The sequence below is a fragment of the Miniopterus natalensis genome, chromosome 4, assembly GCF_054644295.1.
Source record: "Miniopterus natalensis isolate mMinNat1 chromosome 4, mMinNat1.hap1, whole genome shotgun sequence".
Classification (NCBI taxonomy): Eukaryota; Metazoa; Chordata; class Mammalia; order Chiroptera; family Miniopteridae; genus Miniopterus; species Miniopterus natalensis.
Window position 1 is genome coordinate 91,767,476 of NC_142084.1, and position 20,749 is coordinate 91,788,224.

At 49.4% G+C, this 20,749-nt stretch overlaps 1 protein-coding gene across 1 annotated transcript in view; it reads left to right on the forward strand.

Moving 5' to 3' along the window:
• TENM2 (teneurin transmembrane protein 2) overlaps nucleotides 1-20,749 on the forward strand; it is a 258,817-nt gene that overhangs the window by 138,855 nt on the left and 99,213 nt on the right. Inside the window, exon 11 of the mRNA XM_087816191.1 lies at nucleotides 20,484-20,630. Coding sequence (XP_087672317.1) covers nucleotides 20,484-20,630 — 147 coding nt within the window. The remainder of the gene's footprint in view (nucleotides 1-20,483; nucleotides 20,631-20,749) is intronic.

Genomic DNA, 20,749 nt, shown 5'->3' on the forward strand with positions numbered 1-20,749 from the left:
GCAGCAGTGAGATTGTTTTCTTCACGTTAGGTGCATGTGAGCCCAGGAAGCCCAAATGTCACTGGTGATCGCAATTCCCGTGCTAGGGAGAGAGAGTGAAGAGATTAGAAGCGGTAAGAGAAACTAGCTTTTCCCCATTAATCCAGGGAACACAGGCAAGTCGAGTTGGGTCCCTTAAGCATGTTGCTATCAACTTCTTGCCATCCTTTGAGTGTGCACTGATTTAACTTTTTATTTCCATTTAACGGGGCCAAGAGAGATCTGTATCCATTCACTTACAGACCTGCTCTCTGGGGGTCTGATACAGGAAATGTTATATCACAGAGCTGCCTGGCGCAGAAAACAATCTACCCAGAGCTAAACACATAACACACGGCACCCACTCCATGCTCTCAAAGTCTCCCACATGGTGTTGGTAGAATCTAACAGCTCCCTCTCCATAACTTTTAACACTGATTGTGGATGCTTTATTACTGTGGTCGTCAGTGTGTTGAGAGGGCGGGCCTGGTGTGGGGAAAGGTGTAGCAAAGGAGTTACCTGCAGGAGCTCCAGGACCTAACAGGCCCAGCTTCCAATCCAGCCTCCAATTGCAAGTGGGGTGGCCTTTGGCAGGTTATGTGACTTCAGTACCTGGTTTTTCCCACCTGTGAATCGGGACCAGTAATCTACGTGCGACTGTTGTGAGGACTTCACCAGTGTTGACACTCCATAAATGTTCTCTTAAAAATCATTAGTGCCACACTTTCATGTCTTTACCGTAGCCTCCCCAGTGTGTCTTCTCAGAGCGAGCAGTTACCGAAGCATTAGCGGTGGCAACAGCCACGCAGGGTAGGGGGCCCAAAACCCCGGGAAGAGAGGCTGGGGGCTAAACCTCGTGGTTTATCCCAGGTGTCTGGGCCCCACCTCCTGTTTCACTTGGCAAGAGGAGCCTGGGACACCTGGATTATGGGGCCTAAAGAGGGAGAACACAGGGACGAGAGACAAGCAGGGAGGGATGTAGAAATGGCCCAGGGAGGACCACAGGCCCCTTGCAACAACATGGGTGTTAGAAACAGAAACCAGAGAGCCACACGTATGTCATCGCATGCGCATCAGGCCCACGCCTCCTCTCTGCTTCCAGCTGAGCAATGGCAGCTGGATTCATTCATTCATGGAGCACATTGGTTGAGCACCTAGTGGGTGCTGGGTGCAGTGCGGCTTTCCTCTGGGTGAGCCCCTGGGCAGCAGGGGTCAGAGAGAAGTGGTTTGCAGAGGGGCGGGTGACAGTCAGGAACTTGAGACCCCCCACTGCTCAGCCCTCATGGGACTTTGCTGTTTTCTAACTCGAGACACCCTTCCTGGCGTTTCTGCCAATAATCTTCGGTTGATTTCTCAGCATCTTTCCTCGCTCGCAGCTTCGCAAGGCGGTCAGTGGGAGGAAGGAAGCCTTCAACTCCAAATGGTAGCTTGAGTTCATTTGTAACACCATGTAATTAAATAAAAGAAAGCAGTCAGGTATCAAACTGTGTGGATCCACACAAATGCCTCCCCCGTAACTGCTAATGTTTTCAACAACGCAAGAAATTTAGTTAAATCAAATGAAGATGGTAGCTCATTAAATTTTTATTTTCCTTCCTATCCTTATTTATCTTTTAATCCTCTGTATATGGCGCAGCTTGTTCTTGTTAAATAACACTCATTAATTAAGACTCGCCGTCTCTTAGCTATAGATCTGTTTTTATTTATTATGAAAACTTTCAGATGCTTATAATCTAATTTAGTTGGATTACTGCTTGGGCATCTCTAAGGAAGAAAACCCTTGAGGCTTAAGGGTGGAATTCCTGGGGGGGGGGGGAATGAGATTTTCTCCTCATGCCCCTTGGTGGGAGGAGGCTGGGCAGCAGGCCTCTCCTCTGTTAGGGGAGTCGGCCTAGATTCGGATGAAGGTGGCACTATAAATTCAGTTTCTTTGTTGACTCCAAGAAGGGGAGGGAGGGCAGGAAGAGTTGTAGACTCAATGCCCCTGTGCGGATGAGGCAGGGACACCGGGAGTGCACTGAGCAGGGCGTGAGGCAGTGGGGAGTGGTCATGAACTGGGGAACGAGGCCCATCTGCGGAGGGCAGACACCACCCACCTCCCGCTGAGTGTTGCCAGGCAGCCTGGTTCTGCCAAATTTCCTCTCTCTCAGTAGAAGCCGTAAGTGGGGATGGTTACACATAGCCTCCCAATCTTCAAATGTTGGCAAGCAATTCAGCGTTTGCAAGAATGCTCTACGGGCCATGCTAATGAGACGGGGAGGTAAATGGAGCGCCCGTCTGTGGCCGCTGAACTCATGCCCGCTGCAGGGTTGGAACCGAATTAGAGAACATGATTCACCAGGGTTGACACTGGGACAGCTTTGGCTTCTTTTTTCTGATGGCCCAACTTTCCCGGTGACAGTTTTAAACTTGTGGGAGTCTCCTAACAATGGTACAATGGTGACACTTGGCACTTACACGGTGAATTTTCTCCAAGGAGCTCAAAAGACTTTGTGTTGCCTCAGTCAACCTCACAACCACCCCATGAAGCAGGCAGAGAGCGATTCCCTCCAGGCACACAATGAGCAGCAACAAGAAGTATTTTACACAAGGCAGCAAGGCTGACTCATTGGTTTAAATCCATGGTCTACAAAATTGGCAAACACAGCATCTAAGAGGCACGGGCAGGGTTTCCCATGACTGCCCCCTTCGTTGCCCTTTTTGGCTTTTCTTCCTTCCATCTGCTCCAGTTGACAGCTAAGCCCCAGATCTCAACAATATGTACAGGCCGACGGAGCCAGTGACTAATTCCTGTCGTGCGTGCGTGTGTGTGTACACGTCTGTGTGTGCATGCGTGTGTGTGAGCCCATCTGACTTCCCGCAGGCCCAGCATGGCCCATCGCACCCATTACAGTACGTCTCCGCCTTGGCCTTTGGTCTGTCGCCATCCTCTGAAATGCTACTTTTGCAAATGTCCAACATCTAGAAACTCCAAATAGGTGTCTTTAGGGTTCTGGGCACGTGCCTGATAATTCATGCTGCTAGGGTCCCCGAGTCCCTTTCTGCTCCTTGGACTGATAGAATCCCAGTCTCCCTTGCAGAGCTGGCATATGTGCCCACTCCATGGACGCTGCGGATTAACAGGGATGGCCAGGCCACGTAATGCAGGGGTGAGGGCCGGAGAGGTGCACTGAAGGGCCGGGAACAAAGGTCTCCCCTGAGTCACCTTGGGTAGGACAGCCAAGAAAGTCACACGGACCGGCGGTGATTGGCATTCTGCCTCTGTCATCTTTTTCCCTTCTATGGCTGGGTTCAAGGGCTTTGCGACAGAACCCCCGTGCCCAGCCCCTTCCCCTGGCGTCCTGGGCATATCGCTCTCTGTCCTGCTCTGCTCGGGAGTTCCTTGGGCTGTCAGGCTTGACGACCTGAAGACGCCAGTGTAGCAGGGTGACGTGGTAATCCTTTCTCCGGGAGAGCGGAGCACACGCGTCCTGCATTTTCTAGACTGCCTTGTGCCTCCTCCAGATCGGCTCAGGCCCGGCTGGGATCCCCGGGAACAGCTCCCAGCATGACAGTGCACCGCAGTGACCCACTCTGTCTGCGTGCGGGCATGCTGTAAACGCCCTTCAGAGGAGACGCAGGGCCGGAGAGACACGTGCCTTTTCAAATGCACGTGTTGGGGAGATAACCGGACTTACTGACGTTGGGCCTGCAGGAGCTGTGGTACCCAGCAGCTTCCCATCTGATCCCCAGTCAGGGCACTCTGGAGTCCAAGGAAACTGCCTTTTCTAAGGGTGAAAACTTGAAAGATCCCACAGAAAAGCGTTGGAAATCTCTCGATCTAGTCAGAAGGGCAGTGGGTTGAGCAGCCAGAATCAATGATGCTGTTTTAGTACGTTCCAGTAGGTCAAAGTCAATATTGAATATTTTTGAAGTATGGAGATTTTTTAAGTATATAAAGAGATGGATTTTTTTGCTGCCTGGGAGAAACTGACTTCACTTCCTGCTTGGCTCTTCAGAATGGAAGCTTTCAAAGCCAGCCGAGGCTTGTCTTTAGCTTCATTCACCCTTCCTCTCAATGTATCATATCAGCAAGTCATAGTTTGTATTTTTTATCTATACACACAAGCATACATTCTTGGGAGTTAAAGGGTCACCGTGTTGGGGACACCACTGTTATAACAGCCTCAGGCTGACATTCTAGAAATTTTAAAAAGTCAGGGGAGCCACTGGTATCCTCAGTGCTGCCAAGTCCGGTGAAGCCCAAAGCGTCCTGTCATCCTGTGAATGAGGTGCCACCAGAGAGGACCCCACACAGTAGGTCTGCAGCAGATTCAAACCCAGCTGGCTGAAGCAGCCTGCAGGTTAGATGGCCTCCTACAGGCAAACAGTGACCCCCAGGGTGGCTCCCATGTATGGATGCACCGGTCGGCCAGGAGTTCGGCCAGTGGACTCCACCCTCAGCCCTGCTCAGGCTTCAGAAGCAGCTGGAGTGATTCCAGGGGGAGCTAAGTGTCTGGCTGGACCAGCAGGCCACCTTGACATTGTGTCTCACGGATCTCTGCACAGTGGGTCGGCTTTCCCTTGACATTGACATCTCTGCTTCCCTCACCAGTGAGATTGGGTTGCGCTAAGTGATGCAACTTTAAAATGTTTTCTGAGCAGTGAAAGCGAGTGATTACGGCGTTATAAAATCATGTTTTTCAGGAGACATTAAAATGTTACTGGTACCTGTCACAGTGAGGTAAAAAGCCGCAAGCCAAGACTTTGAGGGGAAGGAGGTGGAGGCCCCGGAAACAGCATGAGACTGACACATAAAGGCAGTAAAGTCAGGCTGGGAATGGCTTTAGGAGCTAGAAATGCATGTTGCTGGGATGGGGAGGGGTCCTTTTTATTTTATTTTTAATTGTTTTATTTATTGATTTGAGAGAGAGACAGAGACAGAGAGAGAGGCATCGATTTGTTGTTCCACTTACTTGTGCATTCGTTGGTTGGCTTTTGTATGTGCCCTGACCAGGGATCGAACCCACAGCCTTAGTTACCTTGGCACATGGGGATGAAGCTCTAACCAACTGAGCTACCCTGCCAGGGCAGGGGTTTCCTTTTTATTTGTTTTCCTCCCAGCTGTGGCTTCACCCCTTCTTCTTGAAAACCTTACAATGCCTCCCAAGGAAGGTGGTCTCTGAGAGAGTCCATTCCTTTGGTTTGGCCAACCCTGGCACCCAGTAGCAAAACATACTCTCCAGAGAACCTACCTTATCCCCTGCCTTGGGGCCTGGAATACAGCAGGTGCTCAGCAATTACTGGCTGGCTTGAGATTCCCTAGACATGGCCCTCTCAAGTTAGTTAAGAGAGGAAAGAAGCCCCATTGTATCTAGGGAGGTAGTTAGGGAAGAGACAGTGAGAAGCCACCATGAGTTAGCATCAAAAACACCATTTCTTAGCTGCCAAGTAGCCCATTTGTTGGAAGTTAAGAGCTGGATTCCTAGAAGGAAAAGGGAGTAATGAAGCATCTGGAGGGTTTCTCCTGAGTTTCTGAGGATCAGGCTTAAACAGGACTGTGTCTAATGCATATATTCAAAATGGGGGCCGTATCCCCCCAAGGAAGTGAAAAATCTTACCTTTTATGTGTAAAACACAAATATTTATGCAATAACTGAACAGATAAAGAGTGTATCTGTGACATTGAAATTCCACGATGGAGGGAGGGATTAGGAGGGAAAGGTATAAAAAGGCCCATGGGGAAGGAGATAAAGACCCAAAGAAAGTTGAGAAATATTCATCTGGTAGAGGAGATGATGGATTGACATGTTTCTAGAACTTCAATAGGAGTGGCCTCAGGCATCCCTACTAAAGATCCACCATTGCTTAGGAAACTTCTGCCAACTCATGTTTCTGTCTTTATCACCCCCGGCCTGCTGGCTCAGTTGAGACTAAAATAATGAAAGGCCAAATTGATTTTTTTTTAAATTTACTGATTGACTGAATTCCCTTTTCAGATAATAACAGCTAACAGTTACCAAGTACTAACCATAAAATTTGCCAGCCCCTGTGCTGAATTCTTAACAGACCTTCTCTCCTCTAATCCTCACATCGGTTTTATGGTGTAAAATCTATTGCATCGTCGCTGTCCCGGTGAGAGACTGGCTCAGAGAGGCTCGGCAATTGGTGTAAGTCTTAGCTGTCAGTGACGGGGGAGGCGAGGTCTAAATCCAGGTTCACTTGACAGAGACCAGGTGCAACCATGACACTCTTTTGATCAACTGCTGTGACCCCAGGTAGTGGCAGCAAGAGGATGACTTTGGAGGCCAGCCACGAAATCCAGGTACATGGGCCCCAGGAAGACGGCCTCGCCTGTTAGGAAAGTCACCCCCTGCAGGAGTGACTCTTCGGTGATGGAGGCCAGTACCCCTGGCGGACCACTTTGGGCTTCTCTGCTTTCCCAGTGACCCCTCCACCAGGCAAAAAAAGAAAATGCACTAAGTGAGCTTAGGTTCGGGAAATGACTCACTGCTCTCAGCCTGGGCGTCCCTGGCCGGCTTCCCTAAACTCAAGCTGACTTTCTATCAAGAGTTCACATTCCCACCAACTTTTCATTAAATTAATTATTCAAAACAATTCCGAGTTAGTGTTCGCACAGCAACTGTAACTCTGCCGTGACTATATTAAGGCGTAAATTGAACAGCATGTTTTACAATAAAGTTAATTTTATATTCACCAGAGAGCTGAGTTACAGTTGCTGTGGGAACCATCATTTCGAACCTCTTGACTTTGGTGCATTTAAATTCTCAAGCTCAGCATTGCACATGGTCGCGGATTTTGCGTGGACACTTGCTATGCGTCACACCATGGCCTGGCTGCCCTGAACTTGGGAAACCCGTCGGAGTCTAACATAGGAGCTTCTTGTTTGCCCAGCCTTCTTGCTTATTCCAGTACCCATGATACTTTGCAGAGAAATAGCCAAGAAAACAAAATGATTCCCATTTTATCTTGCAAACGTCTGTTTGGGGGCGGCAACTTTCCTTAGAGACTCACGGGCAGCATCAGCAACAGCAGGCGATGCCGTTGCATTTGTGTGGAGCCAGGATTCCCCTCCAGGTGTATTTTTGGCTCCGTCCTGCATTATTCAGTATACACAGGGTGACCTCTGAAAGCGCCAAGTCCTTGCATGTGCCATTAATCATGCAGACATGCGTGGCCATGCATCAGAACTTACTGGAGCTCCGGAAAAGCTAAACAACATTTCCCAGAGCCACATAAAACCCAGGCCTCTCTAAATCAAGATGCATTGCGGGGCCTCTCTAAAAGGTACATTCAGCAGAACTGGGGTGGAACTGGGGCTGAATCCTGGTGGTGTGGAATCTGTAAGGTGTGCCAGGGTGAAGACTGGTTTGGGGGGAGTGGCAGAGGGAGATGAAACTCTGAGATGGTTAGAGATGTGAGCGTTTTCCATCTACAAGGATTATCAATTGTTATAGCTTTTTTGGAAAAATCAGTCATGCATTCTGCCTCCTGGGGATTGCTCTGCTGCAGTTTGGAAATGTGGGGGGGACTCTGCAGGTTAGAAGCTGAGCAGCATCCCCCAGTCACCATCCCATTATCTGTTTCGCTAAAATGTGACTTAACAGAAACATACTGCTGTTTTGCATGTTTAAGGTGTAGTTGAAAAGAGGGATTTTTGTTTCTCTTGAAATTAGAGGATTTCTAAGGGGAAGCTCTTGCCTTGGTAAGGGCACACACATTATGCAAAACTGAAGAATAGTGCCTAACAATAGCATAGGCCAGATTGTTGGGATCTGACTCCCACTCCCGTGCTCTTTCAGAAAACAAGTCTCCTGATTCCCATGCTGCACCACACGTAAACACACCTGCTGATCGAGGCTATTGCAAAATTTGTAGATAAAGACCTTGTGATGACCAGTGGCCCCGCCTCGAGTCCTTGATCAGCTCAAAACTATGTTAAGGAAAGGACTAGAACACTGTATACAAATAGAGTTTCAAAGAGCAGCATAAGTTCATGATGACTCGGGGTTACCTGGGTCACAAAGATGGGAGGGGTGAATGATAGAAGGTGCTGGAGTCATGTGTAAGGGTGAGGGTGGGAGACGCCATGCCAGCCAGAGGAAAGAAAAGAGGGTGAAGAGGCAGAGGACAGATTGAAATGGTTTTATTGTTTCTGCACCAGGCAGAAAGTAACATAAAAGATGATAAAATATGGTTACTGTGTGAGGTCATTGGGCATGTAGTGTTTTGAGAACAAATCTTCAGAAATTTTGAAGAGATTGGTTGGTAAGGAAGGCTTGATAGATTATAAAGATGATAGATGGTGATAGATAGATAGATAGATAGATAGATAGATAGATAGATAGATAGATAGAGGAAGGGAGGGAGGGAGGGAGGGAGGGAGGAAGGAAGGAAGGAAGGAAGGAAGGAAGGAAGGAAGGAAGGAAGGAAGGAAGGAAGGAAGGAAGGAAGGAAGGAAGGTTGGATAGGTGGGTGGGTGGATGGATGGATGGATGGATGGATGGATGGATGGATGGATGGAGAGAGATTGCTTTTTAAGTGTGTTTGAGTGCCACAGTTCATATGGGTCAAGCTCCCCAATAGGAACAAACAGAATGCAAAGGGATTAAAAGTCCAGGTGTAATTACCTGGGAGGGTGTTTGGGGTGGTCCAGGGAGGCCCTATTGCCAAGAACTAAACTAAGCTGGTGAAATAAATGCAGCTGTGTGGTCTGAGGTCATTACATTAAGAAAGTTAGGAAGTTTGCTTGCTGGAGCTATTTCATGGTAGATTGTCAACCTTGACCCTAGGGACGGAGCCTGGGTGACCCCGTGGTCCTCTGCTCTCCTCCACCCATGCCACCATTTCCCCTCACTTCCAGATGGTGTTTTCAAAACTGTTTAAAGCAACTTGGAGAGGAGGGCAGAGTCACCACAAAATCCAGCCTCCTCAAGATCACTCGTTTACTGACTCCCAGCTGAGGAGTAATTTGCTTGCATCCGCTGCAGGGCTATTTCATGGACAGTGTATTTTATCCTTGGCTTTTGTGTCCCAAAAGTCTTTCCTTTTGGAGGGACATGAAGCAAACCCTAAACACATATAGAATCAGCTGTGCCGCACAGAGTCATGGTAGCCGGGCACGTATGATGCCCAGACCACCGCCATGGCTTAGCAAGGTTATCCCCAGGGCCTCCCCCGGCCACCCTCCCCATCTGCTCCCCTAGCACAACGGGATCCTTTTGATTCAAGTCAGATCAGGCCACCCTTCTGCTCAAACCCCCAGTGGCTTCGTCTCGTTCAGAACAGAGCCTGCATCCTTCCAGTGACCGCGAGGCCCTGCACGATCGGGCCCGCCCTCATCGCTCTGTGCTCACGCTCTCCCTGCGCTCACTCTGCTCCAGCCACGCTGTCCCTCCAGCCCCCAAGCGCTCTATGCCTCGGGGCCTTTGCACCTACACTGTCCTCTGCTTGGACTACTGTCCCCCAGATATTGGCATGACTTGCTTCCTCCCCTCCTTTATGCCTTTCACTCAAAAGTCACTTTATCACCACCCCACGTACACAGCAATCCCCATCACACACCACCCCGGTCACACACCACCCCTGTCACAATCCCCCTCCCTGTTTTTTCCCCCTCTAGCAATTATCACCATCTAACATACTATAGTAATTTCTTATTTCTTTTATTGCGGATCTCCCCTAATAGAATGTGAGACCTATGACCACAAGTCTTTGTCTCTTCTTTTCCCACCGTGTGCCCTGTGTCTAGAAAGCTCCTGGCATTCGGTGGATACTCGGTAAATAGTTACTGAGTGAATGAAAGAATGAACTCATGGTTCTGTCCCAGAATTTGGCATATAAGAATAACTCATAAGAATAACTCAGCGAGTGTTTGCTGTTGGGTTAGTACTCCTCCCCTGGAGGCCCTTCACCCGTGACTCCCACGCTCTGGGCTCACTAAGGGCAAAGAGGACAAGGGCACCCCTCATGACTGGGGACCACCGCGCCACTCAGGCAGGACGTGGGGAGGTGGCTTCCCGCGGCGGGGTCATCATGGCGCACTGTCTGGGTCTCAGCTTTCGAAGCTCCGTCTTGGTTGTGTTAACAGAGTGGGTCAAGCTCTAGGCTGACTCCCTCACAGGAACCCACATGAAGAAAACCCGTGTCCCCTTCTCGGGGTGATCTCTCCCGGAAAGGAACTCTGTATGGGAAATGGGGTGGAAATGAGAAGATTGCTTGGTGAGCAAGGAATCAAAGCAAGGCCTAGGCCTTTCTGAGGCCAGCCCATCCCTCCAGATTCCTGCCTGGCTGGAGGGAAGCACAGTGCGTGGGCTCAGAGTTGGACGGGCCTGGGTTCAAATCCTCAGCTACCACTTTCCATGACTGTGACCCTGGGCAAGTTCACCTCTCTGAGCTTCTGATTTTTCAACCACAGTTGATGATAATAATTCGTACTTCGTACGGTCCTTGAAGGGGCTCAGTGAAATAATTAGGATGTGAAGTGCTGAGCCCCTGGTACCCACTCATCAGGGGCAGGAGGCGTGACTGTATTTCCCTCCGTCAAACAGACCGCGCTCACTTCTGCATTGACCTTGACTCGCCCTTGCTCTAGGGGCCCCCTTTCCACACTCCGGGTGGACCGTCGCTTTCTGTCAACGTCCTTCTCTGAGCCTGGTGGAGATTTCCAAACCCCGGGATCCTTCACGGTGTCACCTCAGAGACTCCTGTCTTTTCAGGCGCGTTCTGTGGATGCCGTGTCACATCCGTCACGCGCTGATCTCACTCGTGTAACTTCCAGGAGGTTACCTCATCGGTCTCGTTTCCGTGTCAGTCTTTGGAGGGCACCTTCCCAGGGTCTTTGCTATACTGACTACACTGATCCTATTTTAAATAATAGTGAGCAAGTCACTGCTTATGGCCAGGGCAGGTGCAAATCAGGGGCTTCCCTAAGCCACACAGACCCTCCTGTCACCATTGAAGGCAACTTTCAACAACAGCGGCAGTAATAAGAGCTGTCGGCCTGGAACATTTACTGCGTGCATTTACCTGTACTTACTTACACTCAGCTCATGCTTAGCATGTGGTATGTATTCTCTCTTTGAAACCCCAACAACCAGGTACTTTTATTGCCCTGGTTTTACAGATGAAGGAACTAAGGAATGAATAATAAACAGAATAATTTTTTCCCAAGGTCACACAGTCAAGGTATGGAGCTGAGATTTGAACCCAGGCAGCCTTCTAAGTACTTCCAGGTGCTTACTGGGCTGACCTGGTACTTTGGCCTGAGAAGGCAGCTGAGTCTGTTGGAGGGCCCAACATACTCCAACCAGCCACCCCGTAAAAAGGTCTGCATCCTGTCCCTTGCCCCTGGGTGCAGTTGCCTCAGTCCCACCATGCCCCCATGGCCACCAATGAAAAAAGCCAGTCCTCACTCCGAGTCCTCAATGACGGCCAATTTTTTCCAGGTTGCCTGGGACCAAGGGGTTTCCTGGTACTCTCAGTGCCTAACCTGAGACAGTCCCAGGCAAAGTGGGACAGTTGGTCACCCTAGTCGAGAGCAGAGACTGGAGTCCCATCCGCCTGGTATCAAATCCTGGCTCCACCACTAACCGGCTCTGCAACCTTGGCCGAGTTGCTTAGCTTCTCTGTGCCTCCATTTCCTCCCCTGTAAGATAAGAATAATAATAGTAACTGCATTATAGAGTTGTTGTGACAATTAAATGAGCTAATGCATGAGAGGCACATCGAAGCTTGCCGGGTACCCCAAAACATCTACATGAGGGTCTGCTGCTATTGTTGTCATTATATTAAAAGCTCCCTAAAATCCCTAATTACAGTCCTGGGGCAGATTCTTTGCCCTTTTTCTGAAACATCCATAAGAAACAAACGTTTTCGTGATTGCCTTCCATGTCCTAAAGTTGTGCTGCGAACAGCAACAACAACGAAAAAATACAAGGCAATTTATTGTTGGCCTGATTTTACACCAGGTAAAAGAGAGCCGTCAGCCCTGCAGTAAGTAACGAGTCCGTGCCCACAGGCCTCCGAGGTGTTATTTGTATTTTTATGACTCTCCTGTGGCTCTAAGGATGCTCAGTGGGTGTAGAAATTGGATGGTTAAAAATAACAAATAAGAAATCAAAGTCGTGCCTTTGTCCCTATTTCCATACCCGGCAGGTACCACATTCATTACTGGCTGGACAGCTGTGGGAGTAGCGGCACCAGGCACAACAACTTGATTACCCTCCCAAAACCAAATTAAACCATTGGGCTTTCTTATTATAGTCCTCCCTGCCTCTGTGTAGCACTTGTCACCCTCTTAATCCACCGGCGCGCCTCTCCTCGGTCTTGCTGGGCCCTTCATTCTGTCTCTTTCAGTCGGAAGGTGTCAGTTTCTTAGGAGGCGAACGGCACAGACGGGCTCCGGTGCTCGTGTGTCCGCAGCGCTGTCACCAGCTTGGCTTCGGGCCCTGTGCTACACCCAGCGGTTCCTTTGCGTGGGGACGCGTCACCCACCCGGGGACTTGGGGCGCGGCCGGCGGGAAACTTTTCCTTTCACCTGGCTGCCGAATCGAGGGCACAGGGAGGCCGCCGAAACAGCCCTCGGCGCATCGACCCGTTCATTCAACGCAGGCCTCTCCCCGCGCCAGGGCGCGCTGGGCCCGCAGCCGTGTGCCGCAGGCTGCGAGTTTCCGCAGGCGGGAGGCTTAGCGGCCCCCGGGACGGCGGACATCGAACCGCTGGTTCTCAGCCTCAGCTTCACGGAGGAATCATCTGGGAAGCTCAAAAAATAAACATAAATATCGATGCCTGGGTCGCCTCCCTCAGAGATTCCCATTTAATTGGGGCACAGCCTAGCATCAGGATTGTTCCCAGCTCCCAGGTGATGCTAACGTGCAGCCAGGTTGAGACCGTGGATTTAAACAAAGGATGAGTTAGAATTAGGGCGAGTGCTGTAGCCGCGTCCACGGTGCTGTGGAATCATGTCACGGGGGGAGCCTGAGTGGGTTAGAGGAGCCTTCCCTGAGCAAATGCCGCTGGGCCCGGGAGGCCTGGCCTCAGCCAAAGAGGGTGCAGAGAGCAGCATTTAGAAAGAAGGCTCTGCAAAAGCCGAAAGAAGGGATACAGGCTAGGGTCTAGAACCCAGCAGGGCAGCGAGGCTGAAGGTCAGAGAGCAGAGCCTGAAGTGATGTGAGGTGAGAAGGGGAGAACTGGGCAGGGCCAGTAATGCGGGGCCGTAGAGGCCCTTTTAAAAATTTAGGACTTAGCCCTGAAGCCATGGTTCTCACAGGGAGCAGGCATCCAAATTCCACCCCCAACACTTGGCTTGTTAAAATGCAGATTGCCAGGCCCCACCGCTAGAGGTGTTGACTCAGTGGGTCTGGAATGGAGCCCAGGAATGTGCATTTGTGACAAGTTCCTGGGTGACATGGCTGCAACTGGTCCCAGGCCCCACACTCTGATCTAAAGAAGTGGGAGGAACCCCAGGTGTGTTCTGAGCAGGTGTCAGCGTGGACCCCCATGGCGTGTGCTTTAACCACGGGGCAATGTTCCCCCCTCACTAGCCCATTACATGGACTAAAGAGAAGGGATGTTTGGGGAAGAGGCAGCCCCCCAAGTAAAGCCCAGGCTTGTGTCGGACCCCGGGCTACCGGGTGATCATGATTCAGTCTGAGTTCACGGAGAAGTTGACATGGCCTTTCCCCCTCCAGAAGAGCTATTCCCGTTACTGTTGCCTAAACTGTCAGTTTCCTGCCCCATGATCTTCTACTTTAAAAAAAAAAAAAAAAAAAAAGTATTAATAAGAGTTTGAAGCATCAAAACAGTAAAAAATAAGATGCGTCTTTCTTTCCCATTTTTACTCAAACGTGGAAGGATTGCTTTTTTTAGGTTCGTTTTTTCTGAGGCCGAGGCTAAGCCGGCTGCCTGCCTTCTCCCAGGCAGACAGAAATGATGCTGATCAGTGAGAATCCAGGTGCGTGCAGGGAGTGTGCAGAGCAGACAGCTGGGCCCACGCGTACAGCACCTGCGGAGGCCCTGCCGGTGCCGAGGCTGCTGGGGCGGAGGGGCGGTTTCTGCCTGCCGAGCAGAAAAGGGGCAGCAGACCGTGCAAAGGATCACTGGCCTTCCCAGCCCCCCTGCGGCAGCATCCCCCAACCCGTCTCTGTGCGAACCTTAAAGACATCAGATGCTGTTGCAACAAACAGAAACATCTGCCTCTGGATCTTTCATGTCCTTTCCACCAAAGCTGGGGCAACTGCTCAAGCTCAGGTTCACGGCTGGGTGTCCGTGCCAATTTGTGCCTGGGAACAGAGGCCCACTCGGGTGAGCAAGAGGGACAGCCCTGCCGTCTTCCTGAGACCAGAATGCTTCCTTGGCAGCCAGACTTCTAAAATTAGAGTTTTCCCCAGTGTCTTGAAGCACCAGATTAATTTTCTGAGCATTTGCCACTGCTGCTTCGTATAAATGGCCACTGAACCCCCGGTGATCCCTGGTCCCCAACATCTCAGCTGTTTGCAGCTCTAAAGAGCACTGGAATGCAGTGGTGGACTCTGTTACATATTTCCAGTGTGTGGCTGCTCCTTAATCCCAATAATGCGCAGCTCTTGGAAAACAGTGATATTTAAAACAGTTGGGTGAGAGGGAGTTCCCTAATTAAGTTAACACGCAAGGCCCCCATTTATTCTACCTTGAGTTCTACCTTCAACCCTCAGAATTGCTCTTAACAATGGGGTTTGTCTTCACTCAGCTGGATTCTCTGGGTGGCCGTAGGGGACTGAGGGTTTTCCAGGGTCTGATGCAATCACACAATGAGGACACCCAGGCAATCTCCCGCTTCTACTCTTAAAATAGGATAGTCTCTTTTGTTCTTTTCAGGATCTGGAGGTGAGGCAACAAGAGATGGCCTGCATTTCAAACTATTTATGGAAGAAAAGGCCTACCATTAATTATAATATTTGCAGTATTGAGTATTTCCAGTGTTCTGAGCTCTGGGCTAAATCTTTGCCTTTGTCATTTCATTTAATCCTTCTGGCATCTGATGAAGTTTATCGTCATCGCTGCTAAGTTAATCATTCAACAAACGTTTACTATCTGTTATGTGACAACTATTTTTCTAGACACTGAGGATGTCCCAATGAACAAAAGACATAAAAATCCCAGCCTTAGAGCAGGTTGTATTCTGTTGAGAGGGACAATACATAAGATTAACTAGCACGATGTATAATTTTACTAACAGGGGTGGGAGGTGAGTCCAACTCAAGGTCACACAGCAAGAAGCAGATGTAGGTTTGAATCCCATAGCTCTCTGACTCCACACAAGGTTTAGGTTTTCTCTTGACCCAGAAGAGACTTTCCACGGGGTTGAATCCAGGATGCAGTAGGTCTCCTCGTGGTCTCTGGAAAAGAGCAGGAGCAGCTCGCTCCTCTAACTCTCCTTGTCGTCTGTCTTCATTTACATGCGGCCTGTTTCGTGTTTTCACTCGCATTCCCATCTGGGTAAGGTGTTGGCCTCTCTGCTTTTCTAAGGTGTACTTGATGTTTAATGTTAAAACGCTGCTTCTCTTTCCGTATCCTCATACAGCATTAGCCACTCATTCCTACCTCCAAATTGCTGCACATTGCTGGATGCTCTTTTAGAAAGTCTTTTATGGTAATTATAGCTTTCTTCAAGTGCATTTATGCTCCCCTTTTACTGTGCTGCAGACGTGATTTTGCTCATGCCTAATTTTTGTTAGGGCAAAAAGCCTGCCTACCTGTAACAATGTCGATGGAGTTTGGTGGGGGGGGGGGGGTTGTTTGGGGTTTTAAGTGTTTGAAATTTTATGTGTAGAAAAGTCTTGGAAACTATTCTATTTCCACTCTGCCAAAAGCATTGGAGATGCTGATTTCAGTCAGAAGTCATCCATTCATTCATCCGCCCACTCCCCCGACTGGGAGTTGAGTACTGGGAATCCTAGAGTAAGCAAGACAGACATGGTCCCTGCCCTGACAGGGTTACTCCACAGCGGGAGTGCCCGGGGCAGCTGTGCACAGTTCTAGGGGCACCGTTCAAATTGTAGTTAATGAAGATGTGAACATTTATTACAACAATTTTCCAGCAGATGACAGTAACATGTCTTAAAGGAAGGGCCGCTACCTGGGGGCAGACCATTGTGACACGGTGTGGTAGAAGGGTAACATCGGGCATGGTAAAGGCGCGCTGCCAGGCGGAGCTAGCCCGGATTTGGGAAGGCTTCCTGGCGATGACTGGCAATCGGGAGGATGGATTGAAGTTAGGCAGGTGAGGAAAGACCCGACGGTGTCCATTGGACCAGAGCCCAACAGGATATTGAGATAGGCTGACGTGGTGAGAATCAGGTCATATAAGGTCTGTAAGGCAGGTGAAGGACTTCAGACTTCACCCTGGGGTCAGTGGAAAGCTGTAGAATGTTTTCAGCAGTGTTGAGAATAGAGATAAATGGATCATGGTGCAAGACTGGAGGCGGGGAGACCGGGTAGGAGGTTTGACAAGAGTCCCGAGCAATGATGAGCATGGCTTGTGTTAATGTAGTAGCATGGCAAGGGGGGGGAGGAATGTTCCAGAAACATTTAGGAGGAAGGACAAGTAGGACTTATTATATAGCTAAGAGGAATATTAGGCAGGACTTGGTTGTTGACTAGACACATGAGATGAGAGAGCTGGCGGGAGGGGGGATGGTAATTGAGAATGACTCCAAGGTTTCAGTCTTGCACAGTGGGGTACATGGAGGCATTATTCATTGATCAAGGGATCAGAGTTTGGGGGGAAAGAAGACAAAGAGGCTGAATTCTGTTGAGTTTGAAACGCTTGTGAGTGAACAGATGGAGATGTTGAGATGCAAGTTGGAGTCAAGGTCTGGAGTTGGAAATTCAGGAGCCATCTAAATATAAGGGGGTGTTTGGATTTGTTTATTTTTCACCCCAAGTATCTACAGCAACTCTAATTTTTGTTAAGGCAAAAAGCCTGCCTACCTGGTAACTGCGCCAATGGGTTTTCATTCCTAGTTGTTGGAATTTTGTGTGTAGGAAAGTCTTGGAAACTGTTCCATTTCCACTCTGCCAAAGGCATTGGAAGTGTGACAGACCAGCCCAAGATTTCACTGATGCCCTTGAAAGTTCTCCCTGGGAGGTGGGCTTTGACTTTGAGGAGGAGGCCACGCTATCTTCACAGGACTCTCAGGAAAGTCTATAGATAAGGGCCAGGCTGAAATAACCTAGCACTACTGATTGCTTTCCACTCATTCAAGCACCTACTATGTGCTTGACATGAGGCCAAGCCCTGGGATCCAACAGCAAACAAGGAAGTCTCAGGCTTCATGGAGCTTTAGGTCTAAGGCAGGGCTTCTCAACCTCAGCACTACTGACATCTGGGGCTGGGTCAGTCTTTGTGATGGAAACTCACCTGTGCAACGTAGGAAGTTGAGCAGTAGCATCCTTTCTCAACTGTGATCATCAAAACTGTCTCCAGACATTGCCAGATGCCCTCTGGAGGGAAGGATGGAGCACAAAGTTGCCTCAGTTGAGAATTATTGGTCTAGGCTCATCATGATAGATAAAGTCTCCAGACAGCCAGCTCTCTTAGCTGCACAAAGAACCAAACACCTGTGCCCTAAGGCATTCTGCATCGTGGTTTTGGAGACAGGCACTCAAGGAAGTCAGCAGTGCCAGCCTGAAATCCAGAAGTCTCCTACAGGAGCCCTCCTGGACCCCAAGTAGGAGTGCATAAGCCCAGTCCCACTCCACTGATAGGATCCTCTCCAGAGAAAAGCCGCCACCCGATACCCATTTGCCCTCCAGACTAATTGCTCCCTACATTTGTTTTGCCTTAAGCAGGAGCTGGCTGTGCACTTTAAAGACACAATGCATTGCCGCATCCTCGGAAGGCCACCAGCAGAATGAACTTGTGCTGGGGGTAGCTTGGGGTTGCCTAGCAACGCCACGCACCTACCAAGGCTGCTTTCTTCCTCTTCAAGCTAAAAGCAAAGTCCTGTCCATTAATTCCCAGCTGCCCTGAAACTTCTCAGAGATTTGCCAGCTTCCCACTGTTCGTGTTTTCATCTCCTTCATATGATGTGGAGAAAACCCGCTACTGTGGTCTGTTTATCTCACTTCAGTTGGTTGGGAAGGAAAAAAAAAAAAATCAAGAGAGAAAGAGAAAAGGGGAAAAAAACCTCATTCAGTCTGGGAGCGTACATATTTTGAGTGCGTATCTTTGACTGGCATGCTAATGTTCTTTATAAATTTAAATTGTATGGAGTGGACGTGGGTTTCCTACACAATAAGGCTTCTCTTGAGACTTTGGGCATGATTTTAGTCAAACAGACCTCAAAGTAGCTAAATAACAAAGCACATAAAATAGATGGCATGCTGAGCAAACGTAGGTAGGTCTGTCATTTAGCGTGTTTTCGGAGATCTGTTCCCCAAAACTTGGCTGATAGAAATTATAAAGCTGGAGGTAACTGGAGGTCAGAGATACTCTCTCTCCCTTGAGAACCTATGAAATGTCGCTTGGGCTTTTCCTACGGAGTTCCTTTTTGCTCCTGCAGAAGTGTCTGTGTCATTTCTCTGAAAGCAGGTTTGGCTTCCCCTCCCGGGGCTGTCACAGTATGAACAGGGAGTGTGTCACTGGTGTTCCAGGCAGGGCCACAGTCATCTCCTTGGCAAGGAAAGAAATGGATGTGTGGATCTGGGCTCTGCGAGGGTTGTACAAACACTGGACTTCGTTTGCATCCTGGATTCACTGCATGCTGTGTAGCAAAAGAGATTCCCTGGGACCTTGTTTCTCTTCTCAAGACAGCGCAGCTTCCTTATAGAGACTTCCCCACCCTGAGCGTCTCCTCTGTCGCTTCCCCTGCTCCCTCAGGTCCTCACCGAGGCTACATGGGAGAGAAGCAGCATTGGGGAATGACACTTAGAAAGAAGTAAATTTCAACCCAGTTTCAGACCCTACGGACCTTTCTTCTTAGAAGGAGTCCTCTCCGTTCCCAACACTGCCACATGCCGTCTTTCAGTTTCTTGCATTCTCACGTTGGGTACTCAAGAGGAGGGAGAAAAAATGCCAGGGGAAGGCTCTGGAATGCTTCCGATTCTAAAGATTTGGGCCAGAAAGGTTTCAAATCAATTACCTCCATCACTTCAAAGCTCTTTGGCCCTCTGCCATGGCCCCAATCCACCTGTGCTTTGTATGGTTTAAAAAGATGGAGATAGAGATGGCAGCAGAGAGATGGAATTAGAGAGACAGGGAGAGAGATGCAGGAAAGTTACTTTCTGGGGACAGTGAAATTAATGGTCATTTGGGATATATAAACGAAATAGGAAAACGTACCTAGATTGCATGACTATCCAAAGTCACTGCGTTGTACACTTAAGGAAGGTAAATTTTATGGTGTGGAAATTATGCCTCAGTAAAGCTGCTAAAAGAAAGAAAAATTTTAAAACAAAAACAAAAATACATATATCTAGGAATTCTCGCCAGCAAGTGGGTTTTGCGAATGTGGCCACATCCTCCCAATTCTGTGCGTCTCTCTACATCTTATAAAGGGCTAGGAGGCTCTGCTGGGGAGACCTCCCTTCTCCCCACAGCGCCCCCAACCCGTCGCCTTCTGTCCTCATTAGGGTCTGTGTGAGGAGCCTCAGGTCAGGAGACGGGTAGCTGCCCTTGCTCTGGGTGCTGGAGCAATTAGGGAATTAGATAGACTGTTGATTTCACACATATCCCCCCAAAAAGAAAAACACCCACAAAGAATTACTTGAACTCTATTGCCTTCCCCCAGACACACGGACATTCCTCTCTTTTCCCAGTTCATGGCCCTCAGCGCCTACTCCTTCCACAGCCTTCAGATCCTGCAGTATTTTTAAATGATGTCATAAATAGGTTGAGTGATAAGCAGCCAACATTTTAAAGTGCCCCTTAAAACTAAATATTACAAAAATGTGAAAAGAGCCCAGCAGAGCCATCCAGTTCCTGCCTATCAGAAACCCGAGATAATCATATATAAATTTATCTTTAAAATTCTGAAAGATGGAAGGCTCTTTGGCTCCATCCTGGGTTGATAGGGAATTTTCTCTCTTCTGCAAAAGACACTTCTAAAAAGAGAAAGAAAGAAAATACATATTTTTTTGAGGTAGCATCAATCCTGAGCCAGCGGCTGGAAATAACAGCCTAGCTAGTCCTATTGTAAACTCAGAGCTAGTTTCAGTTTTCCGGAATGTTCCCTACTTGGGGAAGGTTGCCTCAGACCCCTACACACAGGTCAGTGTCATGGGGGATCCCCTGCATCTGGGACCCCACTTGGTCTTGCAACTGCATGCATTGCCTGCTTCCCCAACCCTCCAAGGCAGGCACAGCCCCACTCTGAGGCTGGCCCGGCGGCTGCCTGCGACCTGGCTCCCCCTTTGCATGGCTCCCCGCTGCCCCCGTGCAGCCTCACGTCCCCCTTCCTCATCTTCTCCGTTTCTCCAACCAGATGGCTGCCCGGATCTGTGCAACGGCAATGGGAGATGCACACTGGGTCAGAACAGCTGGCAGTGTGTCTGCCAGCCCGGCTGGAGAGGGCCCGGCTGCAGCGTTGCCATGGAAACCTCCTGCGCAGATAACATGGATAATGAAGGAGGTGAGCGAGCGCCGTCTAATCCCCAGCCCCTCAAGGACAGAGCTTCGCCTCTATCTGGCCGTCAGGAGCCGGTTTTCCTGAAAGGTCTCTCTCATGCTGTCGGCAAATGCTGTCCTAAC